The sequence below is a fragment of the Cydia fagiglandana genome, chromosome 22 (assembly GCF_963556715.1).
Source record: "Cydia fagiglandana chromosome 22, ilCydFagi1.1, whole genome shotgun sequence".
In the NCBI taxonomy this organism is placed as follows: domain Eukaryota; kingdom Metazoa; phylum Arthropoda; class Insecta; order Lepidoptera; family Tortricidae; genus Cydia; species Cydia fagiglandana.
In genome coordinates, this window is record NC_085953.1 from 1594411 (window position 1) to 1621563 (window position 27153).

Genomic DNA, 27153 nt, shown 5'->3' on the forward strand with positions numbered 1-27153 from the left:
TCAGCAGTAAGTAAGTATAAAAACTCTTCCACACTTTGCTCTGTCAAATGTCAAAGTCAGTGCAAGTTCGCTTAGACGGATTCTATCACTGCACCTTATAAAAACAAAGTCCCCCGTCGCGTCTGTCTGTGTGTATCATACACACAGACAGACGCGACGGGGGACTTTGTTTTTATAGTGTATGTATGTTCGCGATAAACTCGAAAACTGAACGGATTGCGGAACTATCATGCGGTTTTCACCTATCAATAGAGATTCTTGAGGAAGGTTTTTAAGGGTCACTTATTGCACCATCCCACTAACCCGGGGTTAACCGGTTAAACCTGTAGGTAGTTGCCATGGTTACCAGTACAATTTGACACTGGTTAACGGCTAACAGGTTAACGGTTTAACCGGTTAATTTGTTCCGGTTTTGTGTAACCCGTGAAAAGCCGGGGTGGGTCGCTAGTTTATCATAATTATGTACCTACGCAACTACGCATTATGCAGTCATAGGGGTCATTGGCCGTTTGACAATAGCCCTAGATCAGGTGCGCAGGCGGCTTGCGTTACAGATTAAAAAGGATGTGGTCAGGATGAGATTACGGGGATACTGTGATACTGCCAGTTTCAAAAAGAGTATCTGGCATGCATATCTTTGGCGGTTGCGCCTTTTTCAGTCTGTGGCATTTGTTTTGTTTGCCAGATGAGAAGAGAGTATTGGTACGGGTATATCTAAGGTGGTTAGGCTTGTTTTAGTCTGTGTCTATTTTGTTTTACTTGCCTAGTTTCCATTGATGAGACTATAGTGTCAAGAAATGGTATAGTAACAAGTTGTTTGTTTATTTCTTTCGGGATGTGGTTTAACTAAATGGGGAGTATTGTCATTACTTAAATCTTGAAATAAACCGTATTTACGCTTCATACGGCCCGCATGATGGCATGTGGTCACCATAGCCTATGAGCGACTGTACGTAACAGTTTTCAAAAATTCTAAAAATAGAAATGATTTGTTTTATTTTTGAATTTTTAAAAGATGATGTATACCTATAAGTAAGTGTGTTGGTGTTAAGTGTTTCAACAAACTTATACTGTCGAAAAACTAAGCCTATTTTGATAAATGATTAGTCAATGCCGTACCTATGCCCAGACTGACATACATACTACATATATATATTTATATATAGGCTGTATTTTTAATAAGAGGAAGAAATTTCTTAGTCTGTTTGTAGTTTTTTTTAAAGATTTACGTGATTTACCGCTACTTAAATCTAAGTGTAGTGGAAACTTCGATTACGGGACACTTTATTTCACTGTCACCACAGAAATGTTGACAATGTCACCGCAAAGGGTTAGCTATGGGAGAGATACGATAATGGAGAAACAGTTAACCTTCCGGATCTGAATGCGGAATGGAGGAGGATTCTGAGAAAAATGCAGCTAAATAGTCACTAAGCAGAGAGAGTTATAAGAAAACCGGCCAAGTGCGAGTCGGACTCGCGCACGAAGGGTTCCGTACTTAGAGCATTTAATAACTGGAGTCGCCTTTAAGAGCTTACCAGTCTGCCGAAAAACTTGCACAATTGTGCAAACTTTTGTATAGACTGATATAGCTATTTGTACGTTACGTACAAATCATGTAGAAATAGCAATACATTTGACGTCCCCTCCCTCGCAGAAATCAGCAGACTGTTTCGTACAGAAAATGACAGCCATGACGTCACCAGTTGCTAAATGCTCTAAAGGTGGCCACTGACGAACCTTCCAACAGTCCAAATAGCGTGGCTACATTCCAAAATCGGTCCGTGAATGTCAAAAACGTACAATGTTTAGTATTAGGATGCCGTCCATTTGGATGAATCCATTGTAACGGCATCCATTTGGAAGGCTCGTCAGTGGCCTGCTTAAGGTTCCGTTCCACCTACGCAAACAACGGCAAATAAATCACGTTGTATGGGAGCCCCACTTAAATGTTTATTATGTTCTGTTTTTAGTATTTGTTGTTATAGCGGCAACAGAAATACATCATCTGTGAAAATTTCAACTGCTTAGCTATCATGGTTCATGAGATACAGCCTGGTGACTGACAGACGGACAGACGGACAGCGGAGTCTTAGTAATAGGGTCCCGTTTTACCCATTTGTGTATTTTTTCAAAATGTATACCTAGTAGTTTCGAAGATAAAGGGTCGGACAGACAGAGAGACGCGCGAGTGATCCTATAAGGGTTCAATTTTTTCCTTTTGGGGTACGGAACCCTAAAAATACGGAACCCTCGGTGGGTGAGTCCTACACGCACTTGTCCGATTTTTTTAATCAGCCGGATAATGAAACAGTACTTAAGACGATTCCGCGGAAGTTTAGCTCAGAATCTCCCGTCTCACTCCACCGCAGGCACTTTTCAGGGCGTGACAGCATCACCAAATGACAATACTTGACAGATTGGTGGTTGTCAAATGACAGGCCCGGCGTCCGTCGCGTCACGATTTGATTATGGATATAAACGGAAACCTTTAGGTCATGGTTGTACTTAATTTGCTTATTAACGGATGTTTTGTGATTAGCGGATTTTGAGTGGAAAGTAGTGGTTACGATTTTTATGATGGCGACGGCAGTGGTAGTTAATTTGTCTGTACGGTATAATAAAAATTTAACGAGAGGTCCCTCTGTTTGTTGTATATGGAGTCTAGAAAAACGGGATCTATGGTTAGCTTTTACAAGCAATTCTCATTGTTATAATAAGTCAAAATAGCCACTCTCAAGAAATAAGTACGATTAGATAGGCGTCAAAACAGTGCAAATTCAAACGAGGTATTTAGTCTCTAGTCTAGTAGAGTCTCTTGGCTCTAAAAGCCCTTAAATTTTGAGGAATCTAGACAACAACATAAAAAGTCAGTCACAGAAACGGTAGATATAATAGCGGAATATGGAAAACAACAAAAACACGTCAAAACAACGTAGGTATGGTCAGGATGTCAAAGACGTATGTAAGGCGTGTCTCAACTCACCGTACTGCCCCGTCGCCCCTCCCCCCCAGCTCTGACAGCAGCTTGAACTCGTCTGTAATGAGGATCTTACCTGAATGTGGACTATAATGTGGATGTGCGGCGTGCTCGTACGGCGTGTCGAACAACTCGCCGTAGTAACCCGTCGCCCCTCCCCCCAGCTCTGACAGAAGCTTGAAATCGTCTTAGAACACACTGTTCTACCTCAGGGATGGCCAGGGGGCGCCATAAGCCTTCAGTAAGAAGTGCATATACTTGGAAAATTTCGTCTTGGGCCGCTGTGGCCCGGTGGCCGAGTGGCTTAGGCATCTGCCGCGATAGCAGAGGACGCTGGTTCGATTCCAGCCTGGGGCACTGGAGGCCTTGGTCACTTTTTCTTAGTATATGACATTTATTTCAGTTTTGTTGTCTTTGATAAGGAACTTAACTAAATGTGGAGTATAATGTGGATGTGCGGCGTACTCGTACGGCGTGTCGAACAACTCGCCGTAGTAACCCGTCGCTCCGCCCGCCGCGCCTCCCAGCTCTGACAGAATCTTATCGAGTAAGAATCTTACCTGAATGTGGAGCATAATGTGGATGTGCGGCGTGTTCGTACGGCGTGTCGAACAACTCGCCGTAGTAACCCGTCGATCCGCCCGCCGCGCCTCCCAGCTCTGACAGAATCTTATCGAGTAAGAATCTTACCTGAATGTGGAGTATAATGTGGATGTGCGGCGTGTTCGTACGGCGTGTCGAACAACTCGCCGTAGTAACCCGTCGCTCCGCCCGCCGCGCCTCCCAGCTCTGACAGAATCTTATCGAGTAAGAATCTTACCTGAATGTGGAGTATAATGTGGATGTGCGGCGTGTTCGTACGGCGTGTCGAACAACTCGCCGTAGTAACCCGTCGCTCCGCCCGCCGCGCCGCCGAGCTCTGACAGCAGCTTATATTCGTCTTTGAGACTCCATTTCGATGATGACCAGAGCTGAAAGAATATAAATACATAAGAATATAATTATAATTATCTATAGATTGACAATGAGTCATTTTTTGATCTTATTGACAGGCCAGTCCTGAGATAATAATATACGTTAATGCCCTCCATACAAAGACCTATTAAGGTCAAAATAATTGTTCGAATTTTTCCTAATCAGACAAGATACCGAATAATATTACGGGGCATAAATTATGCCTTTAGCAGCCAAGGGCCACATAGTAGTTAACGGACGTGACGCGGGCCGTACTTTGTTAATATTTATGACTTTATGAGACATTTTCATTTGTCACTATTACATACAAATAGCCAAGGCGGCACTCGGGCCGCAAGTGACAGTTTCCCGAGCCGCATGCGGCCCGCGGGCCGCAGGTTGCCGACCGCTGCTTTAAACGGATCACCTTCACCGCGGATTTCACCACGGATCATTTTTGTTACACCTTGTGCTTACATCGATATTACTGTGATTAGCGCTGAACGGATTGACGTTAATCCCGCCAACAACCCAAAAGCCAAACCAAACCTTAAACACTTTAATCCGTTAACCCGGGAATCTGCACTGGCGATAAATCGGTACGTTTTTTCGGTCCGTCACGGCGGCGGGGCCGCGACCGACGCCATCAGTCAAGATGGCCGTTTGGCGCCAAAATGGAACGCTTGTTTATGGTTTAGCTTTATTAAATGTTGATTTAGCATCAAAACATGCTTCTATTAATTTCGTTTACTAATATAATAATATACTCTGTCAAGCCATTTCCGTCAGTAGAAAAGAGCGACAAATTAAAAAAATGTAGGCGCGAACGATTATCGTTTCATACATGTTTGTCTTTCAGTTTGACAGCAGAAATTGATGATGTTGATTTACTGCACCATACAGAGGTAGTGCGTTATTGTTTTTCATCGTATTTTCTCGGAAACGTTCGTATTTGTCATGCTACTTCGGTCAAACTCAGTACTTTTTGTACCGAGACTAGGGAATGCAAATCGGTTATTTTTTGTATGGAAATAATCGGTTTTTAACCGAAACCGCGGTTATTTCAATACAAAAAAAAACCGGGCAAGTGCGAGTCGGACTCGCGCACGAAGGGTTCCGTACCATAATGCAAAAAAAAAACAAAAAAAAACGGTCACCCATCCAAGTACTGACCCCTCCCGACGTTGCTTAACTTTGGTCAAAAATCACGTTTGTTGTATGGGAGCCCCATTTAAATCTTTATTTTCTTCTGTTTTTAGTATTTGTTGTTATAGCGGCAACAGAAATACATCATCTGTGAAAATTTCAACTGTCTAGCTATCACGGTTCGTGAGATACAGCCTGGTGACAGACGGACGGACGGACGGACGGACGGACAGCGAAGTCTTAGTAATAGGGTCCCGTTTTACCCTTTGGGTACGGAACCCTAATAACCGATTTGCATTCCCTAACCGAGACTGACTGAAATAGCAAGACACGTTCGTACGTTTCTGTGAAAATACGATGGAAAACAATTATGCTCTACATCTGTACGAGTATGTTTTGTGGTCATTGGACTATCAAACGTCAACTTTTGAAAACCATAATGTCCACCAAAGTCAGTGGGGAGACACTCCTAACTTCGGGCAAACTCGGCTCCGTTCGGCTCAACAATGCACCGAGCAATTATTAAGGTTGACACAATTTGACGCACGACCACAGATAGGATAATTACTGGAATTTTGACAACCCTAAATAGCCGAAAGGGATTGTGTCATAAGTTAGAAAGGGATATCATGATTCGACCCTGAATCGCTGTCATACTTTGGTTTTGTGGAAGTGTCCTTACTGTACTCGGGCTCTATTAGAAACCTACAAACTATACCTACTACCGTACAGTAAGGACACTTCCTACAAAACTAAGGTTTGACAGCGATTCAGGGACAAATCATGATATCTCTTTCTAACTTATGACTTGTATGTACTAAACTTATTATGTGCTAAGAGTAGCTGTTACTTACATTAGAATATATTTGATCGCCGTTATAATGACTCCTTTGCCGCTTCACGTCGTCCTCCGAATGACTGTTGAAGTCTCGGTTTTCATCTGCAAAAAATTTACAATTATTTTCAAGGAATTTTTTACAAGATATCAGTCTGATCTCGATAAGGCAATGAGAATTCATGACTATTGATGATATCATAAAATTTAGTAGGTACAGTCAAGTGTAAAATATGGGCGCACAGTTCGTCTGAAATAAAATAAGTTTTTGGCTAATTTTAATTTTTGGTACAAGATTTTATCGCTGACTGTACTTTTCTTTCCACAGGCAACTAATACTCATCGAGACAATTCTAAAAACCCCAAACATAATTAGGTTTCGTTGTTTTATCACAGAGTTCCTATGGCCTCCTCCGGTCTCCATCATCAGATCAGCTCGATGACATCATAATATTGCATTATCATCCGATTTATACATGCCTACAAAATTTCAGCTCAATCGGAAACCGGGAAGTGGATCAAATTTAACTTGCAAGATTTGATTACAGACAGACAACGGTCAGGTGAAAGTAAATAAAAGCTTGTAAAATATGTCCCACAGCTCCTATACAGTCAGCGCCGACGTCGCAGTTGGCATGCAGTCGGTGTGCAGATTACCGATACCAGTCTGTCTGTATCGGCCCTTATTCGTGGTAAGTATGTAAATATCTTATCACAAGATAACTTCTCTTCTCTAGTCTTTGCTATCTTTATTCTGTGAATTTCCTTTCCTTTCGGCCACGACACCAATCTCTCTTCACACAAAAAGCAGTCGCTGGTCACTGTGACGACCAAACTGTGTAACCACTTAAAAAAAAAAAGAAACGACACTTATTCCTATCTACTTTACTATTATAATAATTTAATGAATCTCGCCTAACTTTAATCACAACCCAAAGCCACCTCAATAAAAACCAAACTCAAATTCAAACTCCAAAACTCCACGACTCTAAAGCCCTATTAAATATCTTAAGCGGGAGAATTTGAAAAGTTATAGAGTTATATAATATGGCAATTTGTGCAGTAGATTTAATAGCTCAGTAAATCTCGCTACGGTCTATAGGCCGCTCTATGGAGGTAGGGATGGGGTGGCTTATGAGTTTGAGGGTTAGAGATATCGATAATTTGAGCACACGAAAACATGCAGAAAAGATTATCGGAAGACTTTATCGTATCGAAGTAAAGAAGTTAGTGTTACTATTTTCTTGTAAGTTCAGTTGCAATTGCATTCTTTGTTTTAAATCGGGAGGATATGATATACGTAGGATTTAAGTAAATTTGCTTTTATTACGTAATTAATTTATTTTGGAGTTTTCAAATAGATTTCCTGTTTTTAGGATATTTTTTTTACTTGGTCTAAAATCGCCACTAAACGCAAGTAGCAAATGTTGGAACTTGTAAAGCCGGATACTCATTAGCGAGCCGTAACTGTAACCGTTGCATGTACTGTAACGTCTGTAACCAAAAAAACATAGTGTGTACGTGGTTCCCAGGTTTGCGAAACACGTACACACTATGCTTTTTGGTATCCGGCTTAATAAACACTAAACTAATCAATGCCAAACACACAGGCCCAAATGTGAGGACCAATGATTCACACTTAAAATGCAGCGACACTCTTTGTGCAAATTAGTATTCATCTGACCTATTTACGAAAAACTATTTGACCAGTCATTTCCCATCGTTATCGCACGCGCATAATTGGATATATACTGGATTGGATACAATATATATATATATATATATATATATATATATATATATATATACATATAAAACAGCTATATACATATACAAATACTGTACATCACCAGCTACCTTAATACATCCTGCCACAGTAACAACAAACAGACGACACTAGCAAACAGTTACAATCACACGATACGCTAACCACTTGACTGTAATATTGTAATACATATAATATACATAGTTCTTGTTATTATATTATTTCTATTTCATTAGCTCATCTATAAGTTTTGTTTCCAATATAAATAGAATGCTTAACGGCGCAGAAAATATCAAGATGTACTTCCTCTCAGACCTCCAACAAAAAGGGGCCAAACTGAAAACCAGCGCTGGACGCCAGTCTAGCACATGCTGAGCTTGGTACCCACGGCCAACATGTCTTGCTAAGTGTAAACATATTATACAGGGTTACTTTTTTACCAGTACAATAAATCAACATACGTAATTGTTGCCAAAAATAAAAAAATACCAGCATTCTTTGTTACTACTATTTGAGAACAAAAAAACAAAAATACCAATGCCCGAACTTATCCGCTAAAGTACTAGAAAATGTGGATGCCTTACGCATCAATTAGCAAACGCACGAACTGGCAACTGTTTGTTTACGTCATCGCGCGCGATTTAGCGAGCGGCTTAGTGCAACCAGAAGTTACTAAATTGGTAAAGGATAAATTAATTGATGCGAAATAAAAATATTTTTTTTTTATTTGTGCAATGTGGTCTATTATCGATACCAATGATGTGGTAAAATTTATTGTACCGGTAAAAAAGTAACCCTGTATATTATATAGAGTAGACAATAAGTTAGTACTTAACCTAGAATAAGTTAGTACATACTTAACATAGAATTTACATATTGTTTGTCTTCCTATTGTTTTTTCCTATCATGTTTTGGCAATAAAGTGATTTCATTTCATTTCATTTCATTTCATTTCATAATTATATTGCTGTCCTGCTCGTACAGTGGCATTTACGAGCGTACAGTATACAAATTTGTTTGTGCTTAACGTGTAGAGAAGTAGAGTAACTGGTAGAGAATGCCTTCTGGCATTAAGTTCGCCTTTTGTACAATTTTTTACTGTGCAATAAAGTTTAAATAAATAAATAACGTCCCTACTTTAGTCATAATCTCAGATATCATAACAATCTCATTAATTTTACATCTTATCGATAATCGACACTCCTCACCCCATCTCTACTCCCAGTTAGGGGTGGACTATTTTATTTCCTATACTTCTCGTTGCTCACTAGAGTCACAAGTTTGCTTGAACTACCTCAACTCCAGAAGGGCTTAACTGTCAATAGTTTTATATGTACATAAGGCCTTTTAAAGTTGGAACACTTAGTCTTACCTTGGAAAGAGTTTAATTATGGCAAAGTGTGCCCGCGCGGCTCGTTCTCGTAAAATGGATGTGTCTCAAACTCTCACAATTTTATATAATAATAAAGAAGGTTAATTTTGTGGGAATGAGCCAAAGAATTAGGTATTCAAAGTTGATCACTATAAAAAGTCGGTCATTAAAATTGTATTTACATTTTGAAAGTTGTTGAGGAAGGATCGAAACAGAAAATATTGGGACTGTGTTGCCCTGTCGTGGGAAGGAAGGTGGGTTGTATGAGATGCTTTGGTAAGAGTTTTGACTGGTCTTACCTTGGTCTTCATGCCGCTTTCTCTTCAGCCCGTTGCCGTTATGCAGGCCTTCGACTTGCTCGATGCCAAGTATACCGTTGATGCTATAACTACCCGTATTGGGCACGTACTGCCCTCTCGTGGGGAGGGAGGTGGGTTGTATGAGGTGATTTGGCAAGAGTTTTGACTGGTCTTACCTTGGTCTTCATGCCGCTTTCTCTTGAGCCCGTTGCCGTTATGCAGACCCTCGACTTGCTCGATGCCGAGTATACCGTTGATGCTATAACTGCCAGTGTTTGGCACGTGCTGCCCTGTCGTGGGAAGGGAAGGGGGTTGTATGAAATGCTTTGGCAAGAGTTTTGACTGGTCTTACCTTGGTCTTCATGCCGCTTTCTCTTCAGCCCGTTGCCGTTATGCAGACCCTCGACTTGCTCGATGCCAAGTATACCGTTGATGCTATAACTGCCAGTGTTGGGCACATGCTGTTCCGTCGTGGGAGATAGGACGGCTGTCGTGCCCGCGTTGCCCGAATGGGTTATTACCTGATGAAAAAATTGGGTTAAATATTGTCGGAAGTACGGAATGTTACGGCTCGGCCACGACATCGAGCGACTTGCGACGGCGGGAGCGATAACCATAGGTTGGAGCGAAAGGTCCGATCGCTGTGTCACGCTTCAACCTATGGTTATCGTCGCAAGTCGCTCGATGTCGTGGCCGAGCCGTTAGAGCTCTATAGACGGACCGCTTAAATGAGTCCTCCCCGCCCGCACCTTCCTCAGTCCCCTTAGTCGTCATACCCCGGCGCCCCCGTACCGCGCAGGCGAGGACTCATTTAAGCGGTCGGTCTATAGATTTAGGTGGCTCTGACCGGTCTATACGTTTTGTGGTAACGGTGGTGCTAAGGCACTGGTCCCACCGCGAGCTAGTAAGCTATGAGCTATCGGCTATAAACACGAACAAAAGATAAGCACTCCCGTGTAAATAAAAGAGACACGGCGATATTTATAGTTACTCGCCCAGCGGTGAGCTATAAATATCGCCGTGTACAATACATTCCAATTCAACCCGCGAACCGATTCGGATTTTGTAATAGACATATCCCTACATATTAGATATATTTAGACATCACCAAGATACGATAACGATATGTTTAAGATCTAACCTGTCAAATTTGACATTTGCGCGATTCTGGAGATACTCTTGAACGATTTCCACAGGATATGACTTAGAGATGCAATTAACATCAAATAGATATCTTAGGTACTGCGCTGCATAAGAGAACTAGTTGATATCTAAACTATAACGTATCTAGAATGGATCTAGAACGTGCCGTCTCTTGTGAATATCTTGAAGTTCGAATACGGCAGTATGTCTCTTCATAAACCAAACTAAATTGATAATTAGCACACTGAGTAGAGCACTCAGGAGACACTTTTAATAGTTATTTGTTTAACAAGGGGGCAAAGTTGTTGTTTAACCGCTCGTGCTAATATTGATACCCGAGCAAGTGAAAAATTCCAAAATTGAACCACGAGCGTAGCGAGTGGTTCGAAAAATGGAATCTTAAGCGTTGCGAGGGTTTCAAAGCACGAGGGTTAAACAAAATTTGCCCCCGAGTGAAACACAAAATTTTCACCACACCAACCTGAAGCAAATTTTAAATGTAAAATATAAAACAAAATCAAAACCAAATCAAATCCAAATGAATGTTATTAAATAATTATAATCCAAAATCATCATTTAAAAGTCATTTCTACCAGCAAACATAAGAAATCAACTCAAAATTTGCATTTGATTACTTTGTCTCACATGTGAATAAAATGCAACTTTGCTATCAGTTTTTGAAGTGCAAAGTAAGCCTTTCCGACCTGGTGTGGTGAAAAAGAATTAAGCTACTTATAGTTCGTTTTTTTAGCATTAGAAATAAGGTATACAATCTTGATGTGTCTTTTAATTGAAAAACACATTTTAAAAATAAGTTACGGCAAATATGTAACAATTACGAATCTAATACGATCATTTATATTCTTCTGCTTTCATAAGTAATAGTTTTTGATTTTTAAAAAGCGTTTTTCAATTAAAAGACATGTCAAGATCGCTTACCTTATTGCAACTTCTTTCTAATGCAAAAAAAAACGAACTATAAGAACTAAACTATGTACAGATAGAAAGCACTTACAGCATAGTCTAATAAAACATGGTCTTCTCCACAGACCTCTATGACTTCTCTTCCCAGAGTGACACAAGCCTACGTCACAATAACATGGCTGCTATATATAGCGCTATTGCATATTATCATATAGCGCTGTCGCATAATGACGTAGACTTATGTCAGTCAAAAAGACGGGAAGTACCAGGGAAGAGTACCAGGCGGAGTATATTATTATACCATGACTTACAGATACTACGCTGCCCTGCGCCGAGGAGATTTCTTGTTCCTGCTGCTGCTGCTGATTATGCGCGTGCTTCGCTTTTTCTGCTGCCTTGTTGCGGACGATCCTGGGGACAAGAGGTCCATTTAGAAACAAAACTTCCGTGTGACACAGACATATTAAATATATTAAAAACGTAACGTATATATTAATACGTGAGTGACCCGTTTTTAATATATTTAATAGGTCAATTTAGAATTTGTAAAAAAACAAAACCTACCAATCCTACAGTTTATGCTGTTTGCAAGGTTTTTTTTTCTATGTTGTATCATTGCTGTGAGTCAATCGGTCCTCGCTAGAAATATGGGCGGCCGGTTGCTCTTTGTCGGATAGAAGCTATATCGGATGTGTCTAGTAGGTGCATATTACAGATTTGTTGAGGCAGCTGTTTGCAAGGTGAAAATCAGAATGATAAAAGAAAACCCCGGACAGAAAACCTCTGTAAATGTCAAAGCGGAATTCTTGATCTACACTTTTTGTTTAGAAATATAAAAAGTTATTTTTGCAAAACTATTAGTGTAGTAAATAAAGGTAGTATACCCCGCAGTAATTCCTCAGCCAGAAAAAGCTTTACAGTATGATAAAGTATCAATAAATAAAAAGTATTGTATAAATTTCCAAAGAATAATAATAATAGTATTTAAGTAAATACCTAAAGTCTTAAATCGTTAATATCTTTCTACGGAAAATTGCTCCGTTTAAACTTTCTTCTCCGGACATGTTCATGTAACGTATTGCAACAATATATGAAATATCAAAAAAAAAATCCCCGCAGAAATACCAATATTAACAAAATATAATTTTTTGGCGTGGCTTGGACCGGAAAATTGCTCAGTCTAATTTTTTCACTGGAATGCCATTTTATTGCCGATTTATACATACAAATTGAAAATCTAAAAAATTTACCTTGTAACTATACTTTTTTTCAGAAATTGGCATTTTACTCGCTGTGGAAAATTTCTCTATCCATTTTATTTATTGAATTAAGTTCACAGTTTTCTTTCCATTCAGCTATAAAAACATCCAAAAAAATAACGAGCGTATTCAAAACTAAACATATCGGGAGCAGTGTATAGGGAGCGGGGTGTACAAGGGATGACAGTTCTTTTGGATATTTTGGATTTAAGTATATACGTGACTACTTAGTATATATTTAAACAGAAATCAGGCTGAGAAATTTTCCACTCTCAGTTTTTTATAGTTCTAAAATACATAAACTTGGGTATGCATTTTTTTTTTGATTTTCTTACCCACTACGCCAAATTATATTCTAAGATCATATAAGAAGGAAAAAATGGCAGAGCAATTTTCCGATGAAAATGAGCGCCAAAAAAGGAATTATCGTAAAAAAAATATTCTCATGTTTGACAATAGTTTTAGATTTTTTTCTAGTATCACATACTGATACAAATAACTTATTTGGTAAAATAATTTTGGACGGAGGAATTACTCGGTTCAATATATAAACAGATTTGTATTTTTACGTATAAATACCTAACTTAGGAGTGGTTTTTTTTCAGCCAACCAAAATCAACCAACAGTTAACAAAGAATCTCCAAACAAGACGAGCACCTGTTAAAAACCAAAGCAAAAAACCAACCATCGATCAAACTAAAACCACCTATTCACCTTTATAATAAGTTCCCGAAACAATTTTTGCATATGTCAACCCGCGAGACACTGGCAATAATTCAAGCAGCCAGCGCTATCCATCATGGCGGGAAATGAAACGTCAACTCGGCAAAATGGCCGCGAAACAGTGTGTCGTCATCGTTGCATCGAGGTCTTTTTACGGCGTTATTGTCTGGGGATTTTTGTTTTAGGGTGTTTTGTAATGAGGAACATGTAGGGATAAATATGCCGATTATTCATAGCTTATATTACCTACTTATAAACTCAAAAATCTTGGATGTGTTTATTAACTTAAATAAATCAAGAACATTTGTTTGTGTTGGTTCTTAATTAACGTATAATTCATGAATGTAAGTAAAATATTTATAACTGATTTGAAACAGCTCTCTGTTTTAGAAATATTTGATAAGTAAGTCATAAGGTTGATCTTGCAATTGAATTTTGCTACAAAAGTGAAAATTGATCTCAAATTGTTTACAAAAAATACACGGTCCTGCCGCCCTGCTGTAGGCAACTGATTTCTTCGCGAACTTCGCCTTAATAGTTGTTAATGCAAATCTAATCTCATAATCCAAAATTAGGGCAATAAAAAACCGCCCTTCAAAAATTCATAACCCTCAGCAATTTGCCAAAAAACGCCACGTGGCATGCGGCGGATGCGTGGCGAATAGAGGCATTTGCGGCGCGCGGTGGTATATGGAAAAAGGATGTTGGTGCGCGTGCCGCTTGATTCATTGCGGCGAAGTAATGGTGAAATGAGAAATTGCAATTTTTAAGACAATGGTGGATGGTGGTAAACCAGCGTACGAATTTTATAAGCTGTATTATAACCGTATCCACGGAATAAATAATAGTACTACCGCACAGAAAGGAATCTTCCTACAAAACCGAAGTTTGACAGCTTTCAGGATCGAATCATGCTGTCCCCAGGATACCCTGCGTAGTTATTGAAGTTTTCGCCGTCGCGTTGTATTGCTATGCTTGCTTCGTGTGTGAAAATGCCATTATGAATTTTAAAGTTATACTGTGATGTACATACCTACTCTGTCAAGCCATTTCCGTAAGTAGAAAAATCGGCAAATAAAAATAAAAATGTAGGCGCGAAGAGTTATCGTCCCATACAAAATTTGAACTTCGAGCCTTTTTTTCCTGACAAACTTGTTTGACCGCCTATAAGATAATAATATAGATATATGCGCCTATAGATATATGCGTTAATAGAGCCACTGCGACACTTTATCACTTCAAAGTCGGTGCAAAAGCTAGCAGACGAATAACGTAATAATAAGTGACGTTCCACGACAAAAGGTACCTTATGGCGACTGGCACTTACGCCGCATAGCGCTGCAATAATATTGGAACGACGTTAATAATAGCGTAAGCGCCAACCGCCATAAGGTACCTGTACACGTGGGACGTCATTAATAAGTAACAAGACTACGAAATGAAATGAAGTGCACGACATAAGTCGATTATAGAAATGGCTAAGATACGTTGAGTGACTTCATTAATTAGGGCTACTTGCACCATTCACTAACCCGGGGTTAGCCGGTTAAACCTGTAGTTACCATGGTTACCAGTACATTTGACACTGGGTTAACGGTTTAACCGGTTAACCCCGGTTCAGAGGGATGGTGCAAATGGCGCTTAGAGTATCAGTCGAATTAAACCTTCTAACTTCTGCAGAGGTTTTTTTTGCTTTGCATTCATTGAAATATATCTCTTATTGTGTCCACTTAAAAACTTGTCACACAGATAAATCAAAGCCGTTTCCTATACAATAAAGCACTTGTGGTATGGCAACATTATCACAGAGAATAGAATAAAATATTTGGGCAACCGCAGCGCTGGCAACCCTTCCGCAGGAAGCGGATGTAACCCTTGCTTTTTGCAAATTTATTGTGGACTTTTTACATTTGCTAAAAGGACGGAAGTTGTTATTTGCAAATTGTATTTTGAAAAATTATGCTAATATAGTCGCTTCAAACAAAGTCTGCAGCGGATTTGATAGCCCACGCAGTGTAAGTGTTATGTATATGTCATAATTTCATAGAAGTATGACGTTTAAAATGACACTTGCACTGCGTGGGCTATCAAAACGCTGCCGATTTTTTACGGTCTGACTATACATACCTACGATTATAGGGAGTTATCTTTGTAAGGATAAAGGGAGTTTTGAGAATAGACTATAATCTTAGTTTTATGCTTAAAATAACTCTGAATTGAATATACGCTACATGGTCACTTGGAGGATATAACCAAACGGAATAGCCATTAACAGGCGTTCCCCTCTGTCGAAAGTCTATGCCCAATGGTCGTACCCCATACAACCATTTCCAGTCGCCGTTACGACGCGGTGTAGACACATCTTGTGTCGACACCGTCTGTTTCGGTCACAATTCCAGTCGCAGAGTCGTCGCCGTGTCGACACAGTTACCAGAAATGGGGAAGGGTCGACACATGACACAAAGTGACATAAAGTGTGGTCGCCGTGTGCACACATTGTTACTAGTTTGCGACTACTTTATGCCAAAATCATTCGTTCATTCGTTCATTTTGTTCCTGTCAAATGGAAACTGTCAGATGGAAAAATAGTTAAATAAAAATAAGTGACATTAATACGCCATCTCTAAAACGGATTACAAGACGTAATTATATATTGTTTGCATTTATATTACAATAGGACTTAAATTATTATGGGGAATTAAACTGCTCGAGTGATTTGATAAACTAAGTGTAATATAATCAACGCGCCACCACATTGTTTTAGTTTAGCCGGAAATGAAATTGTTTACTTCTCAGTGCTTGTGTTCATAAATATATTATTTGATGCATTTTTAGTACTTCGATGCGTATACTATACTTAGATAACAGAAATAACGCTTTACATACTACGAAACTTGTTAATTATGATGTATAAATATGGTTTAAGGCTGAGAAATATTGCAGTCACAAAGTAGTCGCAAATGTTTCGACTTTGTGTCGACTCTGTGTAGACACATGACACGCGCTGTCAAAAGTAATAACAAAGTTACTCGATTTGCAAAATGGCTCCTTGTGTTCATTTGTTTTCAGATATTCTCAAAGTGTAAAAATGACGTGGTCAGAGATGGGACTTAATAGATTAACAGCCGTATTCATAAAAAATCCTTAAATGAGGAATGATCAGCTTATTAGCTAATCCGCTGTTTAGGCTTAATAAGCCGTTGATAAGAACCATGATTTATAAACGTTTATTAGGGGCTTCTTAACTAATAAGCAGATTAGACGCGTTATGTTGGCATCTTGGCGCATCATAGACTAAAATATGGCTGAACATTAAATTAAAAAAAAAGTTTGACAGCAGCACTAGCGGCCAATCGTAATATCATGAAGAAGTTGATTTACTATTTTGACTAATTTTCGGAATTATCTCTTATTAAAATAGCTTCTGTGCCACAAAAATAATTAAAGATTGCTGCATGGCCGGAAATTTTATAAAACTTGGTGAGTAACTACGTTTACAGACAAGTATCTTATACAGCAACAAGTAATAATATGAGTTCACTGCAATGTTGATATACCTATATCTTATTGCTTTTAGTTTCAATATTATGTGGAATGGAGTCGAAAGAAGTGGGGTTCTTTCAAACTAACCGAGAAGTGCATAATTAGCGAAGAGAAGAAGTCGAAGCCAGATACCGTACCAGACCCCACTCGCCTCCGCAAGAAGAACCATTGAATAATGGTTCATGAGTTCACACTAATTTATTCTGGTTGCGGCAGAAATTCACAACGGGTCAACAAAACGAAGTCCATTCAGACTCACTAAATCAGGTATGAACAATGTCCTATACTTTCTTGTTTACCTTACATACCTGCAGTGTTTAGAGTTAGACAAAGAAAAGTCTGCAGCGATTTTGATGATAACTCTAGGTACAGTTCAAATTTTGGGCATGACCATCTATTTATAATATATTATAGACATAGGTACGTAACATAAAATGTAGTATCTGAACATGTTAAGATTGACACTTGCATTGACGGCTTTGACATTATTTAAAGGTTATAACACTTATAAATTTGGTAAATTTATCCGTGCTTTGTGGAGCTTGGTGTATTTGTTTAAAATTATGCATAGGTACCTACCTATTATAGGTATTATATTTCTTAACCATACAATGGAACCAAATGATAATTATATGTACAAGTGATGTTTTATTGTAACAAGCCGTTGTGTCGCGAGTTTACTTCTTGTCATCGTGTCATTAGTAATAATTTTGTAATGGTATTTATTTTATGCATGGAACAATGTGATGGTTATTATACTCGATCACCTAGCCAACCTACTTACTACGAGGAAGGATGGTTCACAAATTAGGCAGTATTTAAATACCAGTGTACAGGTGTGTGTATAGATACTGTGTACCTGCTGATTAAAAATAAGATGTTTTCTGCGTACAGTTGGTTATAATTAAGTTGGCTAATCTATATCTCATCAGACAGTTTGGACATCTATTCCAGAGAGTTTGCAAGGTCAATGTACAATGATATCATATTATAGTACCTAATAGGTAATGAATAATAAATGAAGTCATATTGATCTCTGTCTATAGCTTAAAATGATACTTAGTTACCATAACTATATTGAATCATGTGACCCTAACTTAAGTACATCCATTATATCATAAGCTAAATATTAAAGAAAATTGTTGAATACAAAAATACTTTTATTCAAATTATTGCATCTTTTCAGATCCTGAAAGTACCATCATTAGCCACTGTTATTGTTGAATAACTCCAGGCTTTGGAAGAAAAGCTGTGGCCTGTGAACAGCTGTGAATATTGGTCAGAGAAGTGTAACTGACTCCGTACACTGCAAGTCCCAGCAGGAAATCAGCAAGAAACCTAAAAGAAAAAAAACATCAAAATGAAAACCTAGCTTGATTTAGGTTGAAGTAATAAAATTGTTCTAATTTAATTGGTGTTTTATTTTACTAATTAAATATATTTTTTGACTTGTTAAGGTTTGTACAATTTTTATTAATGATGTACAGTCACCTGCAATAATATGTTACACAACAAAGGCCCATAAGAGCATTGCACATTTTTGCAGCCTTCGAAGAGTAACATATTATTGCAGGCGACTGTACCCATATTGAAATACTCAAAATTCCATTTTTCTAATTACAATGCAATAAAATCTTAAATGTATCTAGCAGTCTAATAGGGATGTTTCCTGTACTTAAAATAAATTATGTCACACCATACCATGTATAAAATAAAGCACCAGATTATTATTAGAAAATAAATTTTCATATAAATACCATAATAGCAAATCATTTTGAGAGTTCTAAAAAGGAAAGTAGGACCCTATTTTGCACATATTTATGATATTCATGTGTTTGCAATATTGTTCTGATGAAAGTGTACAATTTATATAAAGTAAAGTAGATATTCATAGGTAAGTTCATGCTATGTACCTAGTTCAAAGAAGTTCAAAAATAATATTGGTAATTAATGGTTCTTATGTAGAATAAAATTAAAAGGTATTTTTGAATACCAGACAATGACAAGGACAAGTTTAGTGCTGCCCATCTGATATTAAGCACTGCAGCCTACAGGCAACTAGCGGAGTTACAAATAGCCGACAGTGCATTTTTGGGAGCACTGGAAACCTTAGCGTCAAGAACAGGTAGGTATAGAATCCAACCTGGATGACCATACTGAATAATTAGTTGACATAAATGAAACTTTCATTCTATAAAGTTCAGCTTGCAATATTTTTACCTGGAGGCCAAATTGTTATGCTCAAAGCCAATATTGAGCAAACTGCCTATGCAATGACTGCATATACCCGTGACTTTTTCAGATTTTTCATCACTTTACCAGACTGACAAGAGTGCACACTTCTTTTACCTGTAAATAAGTTGATACTTTTAAGTAGTGCCTACTTACCTGTGATATTTTTTATTAAACACAGTCGGTTAAATATGTCTATAAAACAAGTTAACTTATGGTAAATATTATAATCTCATTAGGTATAATGGTTAGTTATTCAATTGCAAACTATGAACGAGATTGATGTACTCTTACAGGGTCTATAATATTATATAGGTAGGTATAATGTGCGCAAGAAATGCAATTAAATTTAAGTTTGCGAAATGCGAACACCCTGATCTTAAATTAAAAACAACGTTTCTGGCAAGTGGTAATAATGAATAACTAAAGGGTTTACGCACAAATATAAGTAAGTCCTCGCCGTGTCCGACGATGGCGACTCCTCCAAATATTTTTAATTAGGAACATGGAACGCTCTAATATTACTTGCCAAGCCAAACTTGGTTTCGAAAATGCGATTGTATGGCGAGCAATGAAGCTGGCCCGCATAGATTTAAGTGAATCTGGCGGTTTACCTATTTCTCCAAACGCCTAATAGCTGTGAGGGAGGAACTCGCTCCGTTTATGATGCATTTTTCCGACTACGCGATCATAGAATTCTGTTGCCTTCTTCGATATTTTGGTTAAACGAAAATCACCATACACAAAATCACATAAACAACTTATAAAAAGCGGGATATTTAGGTTTCGCGCCATTTTCGCACTATATCCAGGTATGTAATACGTAATTGCACATATTAAAGTTGTTTTCCATTCACATTTGGGATTTTAACCAAAACGTACTATTTGCTCTTGCTCTTGTCACTCTTGCCAAAATCAGCTGTTTCGTGACCGCCATCTTGTAAAATAGCAGATAATAAACAGATAAAGAAGGGTCCTCGGCTCCGTAACTTTCCGAGGATTTAATAAAGAGATGATCAACTGTTTAGCGCTAAAAAGTGTTTATGAATCACGTTTTGTGACATCCGGTTATCAGCAACTGATGATCAATGCTCTAACTGTTTATGAATACGGCTGTAACTGTTTATTCGACTAAGGCCCACTTGCACCGTCCCACTAACCCTGGGTTAAGCGGTTAAACCGTTAACCCAGTATCAAATTGTACTGGAACCATGGTAACTCCAGGTTTAACCAGTTAACCCCGGGTTAGTGGAATGGTGCAAGTGGCGCTAATTAATGGAATAAAAAAAGTTAATCCTCAAATTTTAATCACGATTAGGTTAGTCGACCTAACATAGATTGAATTTGAATTAATCTGAACATTAATCGAATAAATTATCGATTAAATCTCGGTTGGAAGTTGACAGGGGGCCATTTTTGTACGTAAAAATAATAGAAATGTCTTGCATGCAGATGGTAGCCAAACACTTTGTCATAAAAGTCGAGATGGGTGTCGATTTATAGGTTTTAGGGAGTGCCGATTTCGAAAATGATGACCATTTTGGAATCCAAAATGGCGGCCATGCACTGTGTCATAAAAGTCGTCATGGATGTCGTTTTATACGTTTTAGGGGGCCCCAATTTTGAAAATGATGACCATTTTGGAATCCAAAATGGCGGCCATGCACTATGCCATAAAAGTCGTCATGGGTGTCGTTTTATAGGTTTTAGGAGGCGCAGATTTCAAAAATGATGACCATTTTGGATTCCAAGATGGCGGCCATGCGCTATGTCATAAAAGTCGTCATGGATGTCGTTTTATAGGTTTTAGGGGGCCCCGATTTACAAAATGATGACCATTTTGAAATCCAAAATGGCGGCCATGCACTATGTCATAAAAGTCGTCATGGGTGTCGTTTTATAGGTTTTAAGGGGCGCAGATTTCGAAAACGATGACCATTTTGGATTCTAAGATGGCGGCCATGCACTATGTCATAAAAGTCGTCATGGATGTCGTTTTATAGGTTTTAGGGGGCCCCGCTTTCGAAAATGATGACCATTTTGGAATCCAGAATGGCGGCCATGCACTATGTCATAAAAGTCGTCATGGGTGTCGTTTTATAGGTTTTGGGGGGCGGAGATTTCGAAAATGATAACCATTTTCGATTCCAAAATGGCGGCCATGCACTATGTCATAAAAGTCGTCATGGATGTCGTTTTATGGGTTTTAGGGGGGCCCCGATTTAGAAAATGATGACCATTTTGAAATCCAAAATCGCGGCCATGCACTATGTCATAAAAGTCGTCATGGGTGTCGTTTTATAGGTTTTGGGGGGCGCAGATTTCGAAAACGATAACCATTTTCGATTCCAAAATGGCGGCCATGCACTATGTCATAAAAGTCGTCATGGATGTCGTTTTATAGGTTTTGGGGGGCGCAGATTTACAAAATGATGACCATTTTGGATTCCAAAATGGTGGCCATGCACTATGTCATAAAAGTCGTCATGGGTGTCGTTTTATAGGTTTTAGGGGGCGCAGATTTCGAAAACGATGACCATTTTGGATTCCAAGATGGCGGCCATGCACTATGTCATAAAAGTCGTCATGGGTGTCGTTTTATAGGTTTTAGGGGGCGCAGATTTCGAAAACGATGACCATTTTGGATTCCAAGATGGCGGCCATGCACTATGTCATAAAAATCGTCATGGATGTCGTTTTATAGGTTTTAAGGGGCGCAGATTTCGAAAACGATGACCATTTTGGATTCTAAGATGGCGGCCATGCACTATGTCATAAAAGTCGTCATGGATGTCGTTTTATAGGTTTTAGGGGGCCCCGCTTTCGAAAATGATGACCATTTTGGAATCCAGAATGGCGGCCATGCACTATGTCATAAAAGTCGTCATGGGTGTCGTTTTATAGGTTTTGGGGGGCGGAGATTTCGAAATGATAACCATTTTCGATTCCAAAATGGCGGCCATGCACTATGTCATAAAAGTCGTCATGGATGTCGTTTTATGGGTTTTAGGGGGCCCCGATTTAGAAAATGATGACCATTTTGAAATCCAAAATCGCGGCCATGCACTATGTCATAAAAGTCGTCATGGGTGTCGTTTTATAGGTTTTGGGGGGCGCAGATTTCGAAAACGATAACCATTTTCGATTCCAAAATGGCGGCCATGCACTATGTCATAAAAGTCGTCATGGATGTCGTTTTATAGGTTTTGGGGGGCGCAGATTTACAAAATGATGACCATTTTGGATTCCAAAATGGTGGCCATGCACTATGTCATAAAAGTCGTCATGGGTGTCGTTTTATAGGTTTTAGGGGGCGCAGATTTCGAAAACGATGACCATTTTGGATTCCAAGATGGCGGCCATGCACTATGTCATAAAAGTCGTCATAGGTGTCGTTTTATAGGTTTTAGGGGGCGCAGATTTCGAAAACGATGACCATTTTGGATTCCAAGATGGCGGCCATGCACTATGTCATAAAAGTCGTCATGGATGTCGTTTTATAGGTTTTAAGGGGCGCAGATTTCGAAAACGATGACCATTTTGGATTCTAAGATGGCGGCCATGCACTATGTCATAAAAGTCGTCATGGATGTCGTTTTATAGGTTTAAGGGGGCCCCGCTTTCGAAAATGATGACCATTTTGGAATCCAGAATGGCGGCCATGCACTATGTCATAAAAGTCGTCATGGGTGTCGTTTTATAGGTTTTGGGGGGCGGAGATTTCGAAAATGATAACCATTTTCGATTCCAAAATGGCGGCCATGCACTATGTCATAAAAGTCGTCATGGATGTCGTTTTATGGGTTTTAGGGGGGCCCCGATTTAGAAAATGATGACCATTTTGAAATCCAAAATCGCGGCCATGCACTATGTCATAAAAGTCGTCATGGGTGTCGTTTTATAGGTTTTGGGGGGCGCAGATTTCGAAAACGATAACCATTTTCGATTCCAAAATGGCGGCCATGCACTATGTCATAAAAGTCGTCATGGATGTCGTTTTATAGGTTTTGGGGGGCGCAGATTTACAAAATGATGACCATTTTGGATTCCAAAATGGTGGCCATGCACTATGTCATAAAAGTCGTCATGGGTGTCGTTTTATAGGTTTTAGGGGGCGCAGATTTCGAAAACGATGACCATTTTGGATTCCAAGATGGCGGCCATGCACTATGTCATAAAAGTCGTCATGGATGTCGTTTTATGGGTTTTAGGGGGCCCCGATTTAGAAAATGATGACCATTTTGAAATCCAAAATCGCGGCCATGCACTATGTCATAAAAGTCGTCATGGGTGTCGTTTTATAGGTTTTGGGGGGCGCAGATTTCGAAAACGATAACCATTTTCGATTCCAAAATGGCGGCCATGCACTATGTCATAAAAGTCGTCATGGATATCGTTTTATAGGTTTTAGGGGACGCAGATTTCGAAAATGATGGCCATTTTGGAATCCAAAATGGCGGCGATGCACTATGTCATAAAAGTTGTCATGGGTGTCGTTTTATAGGTTTTAGGGGGCCCTGATTTCGAAAATGATGACCATTTTGGAATCCAAAATGGCGGCCATGCACTATGTTAAAAGTCGACATGGATGTCGTTTTGTTGGTCATGGTCATCATTTTCGAAATCTGCTCTTCCTAACACCTATAAATCAACATCTATGACGGCTTATATGACAAAGTGCACGGCAGACATCTTGGAATCCAAAATGGTCATCATTTTCGAATTCTGCACTCCCTAAAACCTATAAAACGATATCCATGACGACTTTTATGACAAAGTGCACGGCACACATCTTGGATTCCAAACTGGTCATCATTTTCGAAATCGGCACTTCCTAAAACCTATAAAACGATATTCATGACGACTTTTATGACAAAATACGTAGCCGCCATCTTGGATTATAAAATGATCATCGTTTTCGAATTCTGCACTCCCTAAAACCTATAAATCGACATCCGTGACGACGCAAGTTATCTTTATTTTCAGATCTAACAAATTGCTACAGAATACAAAGGACAAAAAAAGAAGCGAGGAGGTAATAAAACAAGCAAAAATACAGATGATTCCTCGACGCAATGGGATGCTTCTTAAATTGTGTCCAGATTTTTTGTCATAAAAGTTTTTATTTTTCACATATTACTCTCACAAGTTCCGTGACATTTCGACCTTGTAATTTTTTAAGTAAATGTTTTTGTTTATCTGTGAGGATCTCACTAGAATAATATAATCAAGGTATGTTTATATTTGATGATTGAAATAGTAACGCAAAAAAAAAAATATCTGTGTCTTATATTCCTGCCGAAGACTTTTATTTTTCCTTTTCCTTCTACACAAGTTTGGTCAAGTAATAAGAATTTAGGGCTCTCAATTTTATTTTGACTTCTACAACATTAAAGCTACGGGCCATGTTTGGTATCGTTTTCGTATAAATTCGCAGTACCAAATTTAGTTATGGTATCACATTGACACCATTCCAAAGTAAAAACATATACTTTCTTTTAAACTCCTCTTCACGCTTAAACTGCTGAACAGTTTTAATTTAAATTTAGTACACATATATATTGAGTCCCGAGACAGGACATAATAAGTTATCTCAAAAATCATCCTTTAAAGGTGTGAAATGAGGTGTAAGGGGGAATTCAGAATTGACTTCTTGAAGTTAATACTGTTTAAGTTTAGGTTTGAAGTCATGTTTTTTTTATCATTTTTAACTAAATCAAAGACGTAGACCATCCCAAATTTAATATAAATCAGTTCAGCGGTTATTGATTTCCCGTACAAATTTCCACGCCACTTTTCACACCTTCAAAAGATGATTTTGGTTATAAGATCTATCCTATGTCCTGTTCCGGGACGCAAACTATTTCTATACCAAATTTCAACGAAATCGATTCAGCGGTTAAGCGTCAAGAGGAGTTTAAAATAAACCGGCCAAGTGCGAGTCGGACTCGCGTATTTAGGGTTCCGTACATTAAGTCCGACTCGCGCTTGACTGCACATTTCTAATAGGTTTTCCTGTCATCTATAGGTAAAGAACTATTTTGTGTATTCAGACAGACAGACATACAGACGCACGAGTGATCCTATAAGGATTCCGTTTTTTGCTTTTGAGGTACGGAACCCTAAAAAGATATTTTTTTATTTTGTGGAATGGTGTCAATGTGATACCTTAAATGGATTCAGCAACCCAGATTTATACGAAAACGATACCATACACGGCCTTGCACCTTCACTGATGTAGATATATCAAGATAAAATTGAGAGCCCTAAATAAACTTTCAAGAGCGGATATCTCAAAAACTATTCAACATATCGAAAAAATTGACTGAATAAACTTGTAACAAATTAAATTAACTTGCATTTTGTATAAGTGGCCATGTCACTAAGATGCATAGTTTCCGAGATATAATCGAAAAACCGGAAAATGGGACCTTCAAAGCCCCCTCTCTTCCCCCGCTCAAGGGCTACGGCCGGGGACTTTTGATATGTTCACCTCCTAACTTGTCCAAACCAAGTTACAGAGTCAAAAATTGTGTTCCGAGCATTTCCCTCTACAACTTTTTGGAGCATTCGTTGGCTGACCTAAGTAGCTTATTGCATTTCTTTAAAAACTTTTCTGTAAAAGGTTGACGGGTGTTGGGTGTTTATATGGTTTTGGTCGATTATATTATCATTTGCATCGCCCATGATGACTTACTAGAATTACTTACGAGCACACGAGACACTAATAGTAGTTTGACAAACCTTGGTTTTCAAGAGGTATTTTATATTGACATTTGCTGTCACAAATTTGCTGTCAGATTTAGTCGCAAACCGCACGCAAAGTGCACACAAATGTGTCGACACCTTGTTACGGAAAAGTGTACACACGGCGACGACACTTTGTTTCGAAACAATTCTAGACACATTGTGTGGACTCTGTTACGACACATCTGACATTTAGTTACCACTTTGATGATTTTGCGACTGGAATGGTTATATGGGACATGAACTGACCTTTACCTGACATGGGTATTTTTACGTTAGCCGTACATTTGACTTGCGCCTCCCCCGCAAAAATCGGCAGACTATTTCGTACAGAAAATTACAGACATGGCGTCTCCATTTGATTATGTCCTCTAAGGTCATAATAGTATTTTCTGATATCAATCAGTTTTTCGCGGGGAGGTCTCTTTGAGTAGTTTTTTATATTCTTTGTTTTATTTTAGATATATTTAGGGTTGTTAGTTTTAATTTAGTATTATTTATAGATGTATTTAGTTCATAAGTTATTTATTTGTCTTGCTACTGTCTTTTTCCTATGAAATAAACATTTTTTATCAGCTTTTCTACATTGAATTTGAAAGTGACCATGTATTATTATTTATTGCGACAGTGCGTTTATGCTTTATTTGTCAATTATACCTATTTTATGACAATACGTTACTTGAACTTATAGACAAATTGACGAATTCTTCGCCAACAGCAACATCAAATTACGGCGCGATTCGGGAAATAAATTAGAGATTAACTAGATACGATATCTTACGATATAGTAAAGATATGTGACGTCCCACGGGTAAAGGTACCTACGGCGGTTGGCGCTTACGCTGTTATTAACGCCGCTCCAATATTATTGCGGCGCTATGCGACGTAAGCGCCGGTCGCCATAAGGTACCTTTTGGTACCCGTGGAACGTCACAATTAGCTTCACTATTTCATATCTAACGGATTTCCCGAATCCCATAAGGTACCTTTTGCAGTGGAACGTCACATATCTTTACTATTTCAAATCTAGTGAGTCTAATTCATTTCTCGAATCGAGCAGTTATTTCCTAACCTATTCACACTGTCATCAAAAAATACCCCACAAAATCATAACCATAAAATTTAAAAAAAAACAACCCGGCGCTACGTCAAGACATTTTTTAATCGAGCCCACCCGTCCGGTAATTGAAGCTATAATTCCTGGCAACCCCGGTTTGACATTTGAATTTTT

General features: G+C 38.7%; 1 protein-coding gene and 2 long non-coding RNA genes across 3 annotated transcripts in view; 1 reads left to right on the forward strand and 2 right to left on the reverse strand.

Moving 5' to 3' along the window:
- Positions 1 to 27153, reverse strand: part of LOC134675583 (paired box protein Pax-5-like) — a 118635-nt gene that overhangs the window by 19263 nt on the left and 72219 nt on the right. The window contains exons 5-8 of the mRNA XM_063533885.1: positions 11730 to 11829; positions 9704 to 9872; positions 5935 to 6020; positions 3801 to 3951 (exon numbers count right to left, since the gene is read on the reverse strand). Of these exons, the coding sequence (XP_063389955.1) occupies positions 3801 to 3951; positions 5935 to 6020; positions 9704 to 9872; positions 11730 to 11829 (506 nt within the window). The remainder of the gene's footprint in view (positions 1 to 3800; positions 3952 to 5934; positions 6021 to 9703; positions 9873 to 11729; positions 11830 to 27153) is intronic.
- Positions 16529 to 18399, forward strand: LOC134675585 (uncharacterized). The gene is made up of 3 exons (XR_010099772.1): positions 16529 to 16880; positions 16978 to 17210; positions 18130 to 18399. It is a non-coding gene; the product is annotated as an uncharacterized LOC134675585 (long non-coding RNA).
- Positions 18083 to 20284, reverse strand: LOC134675586 (uncharacterized). Its single transcript, XR_010099773.1, has 3 exons — positions 19790 to 20284; positions 19164 to 19292; positions 18083 to 18281 (listed from the first exon to the last, which is right to left on the reverse strand). It is a non-coding gene; the product is annotated as an uncharacterized LOC134675586 (long non-coding RNA).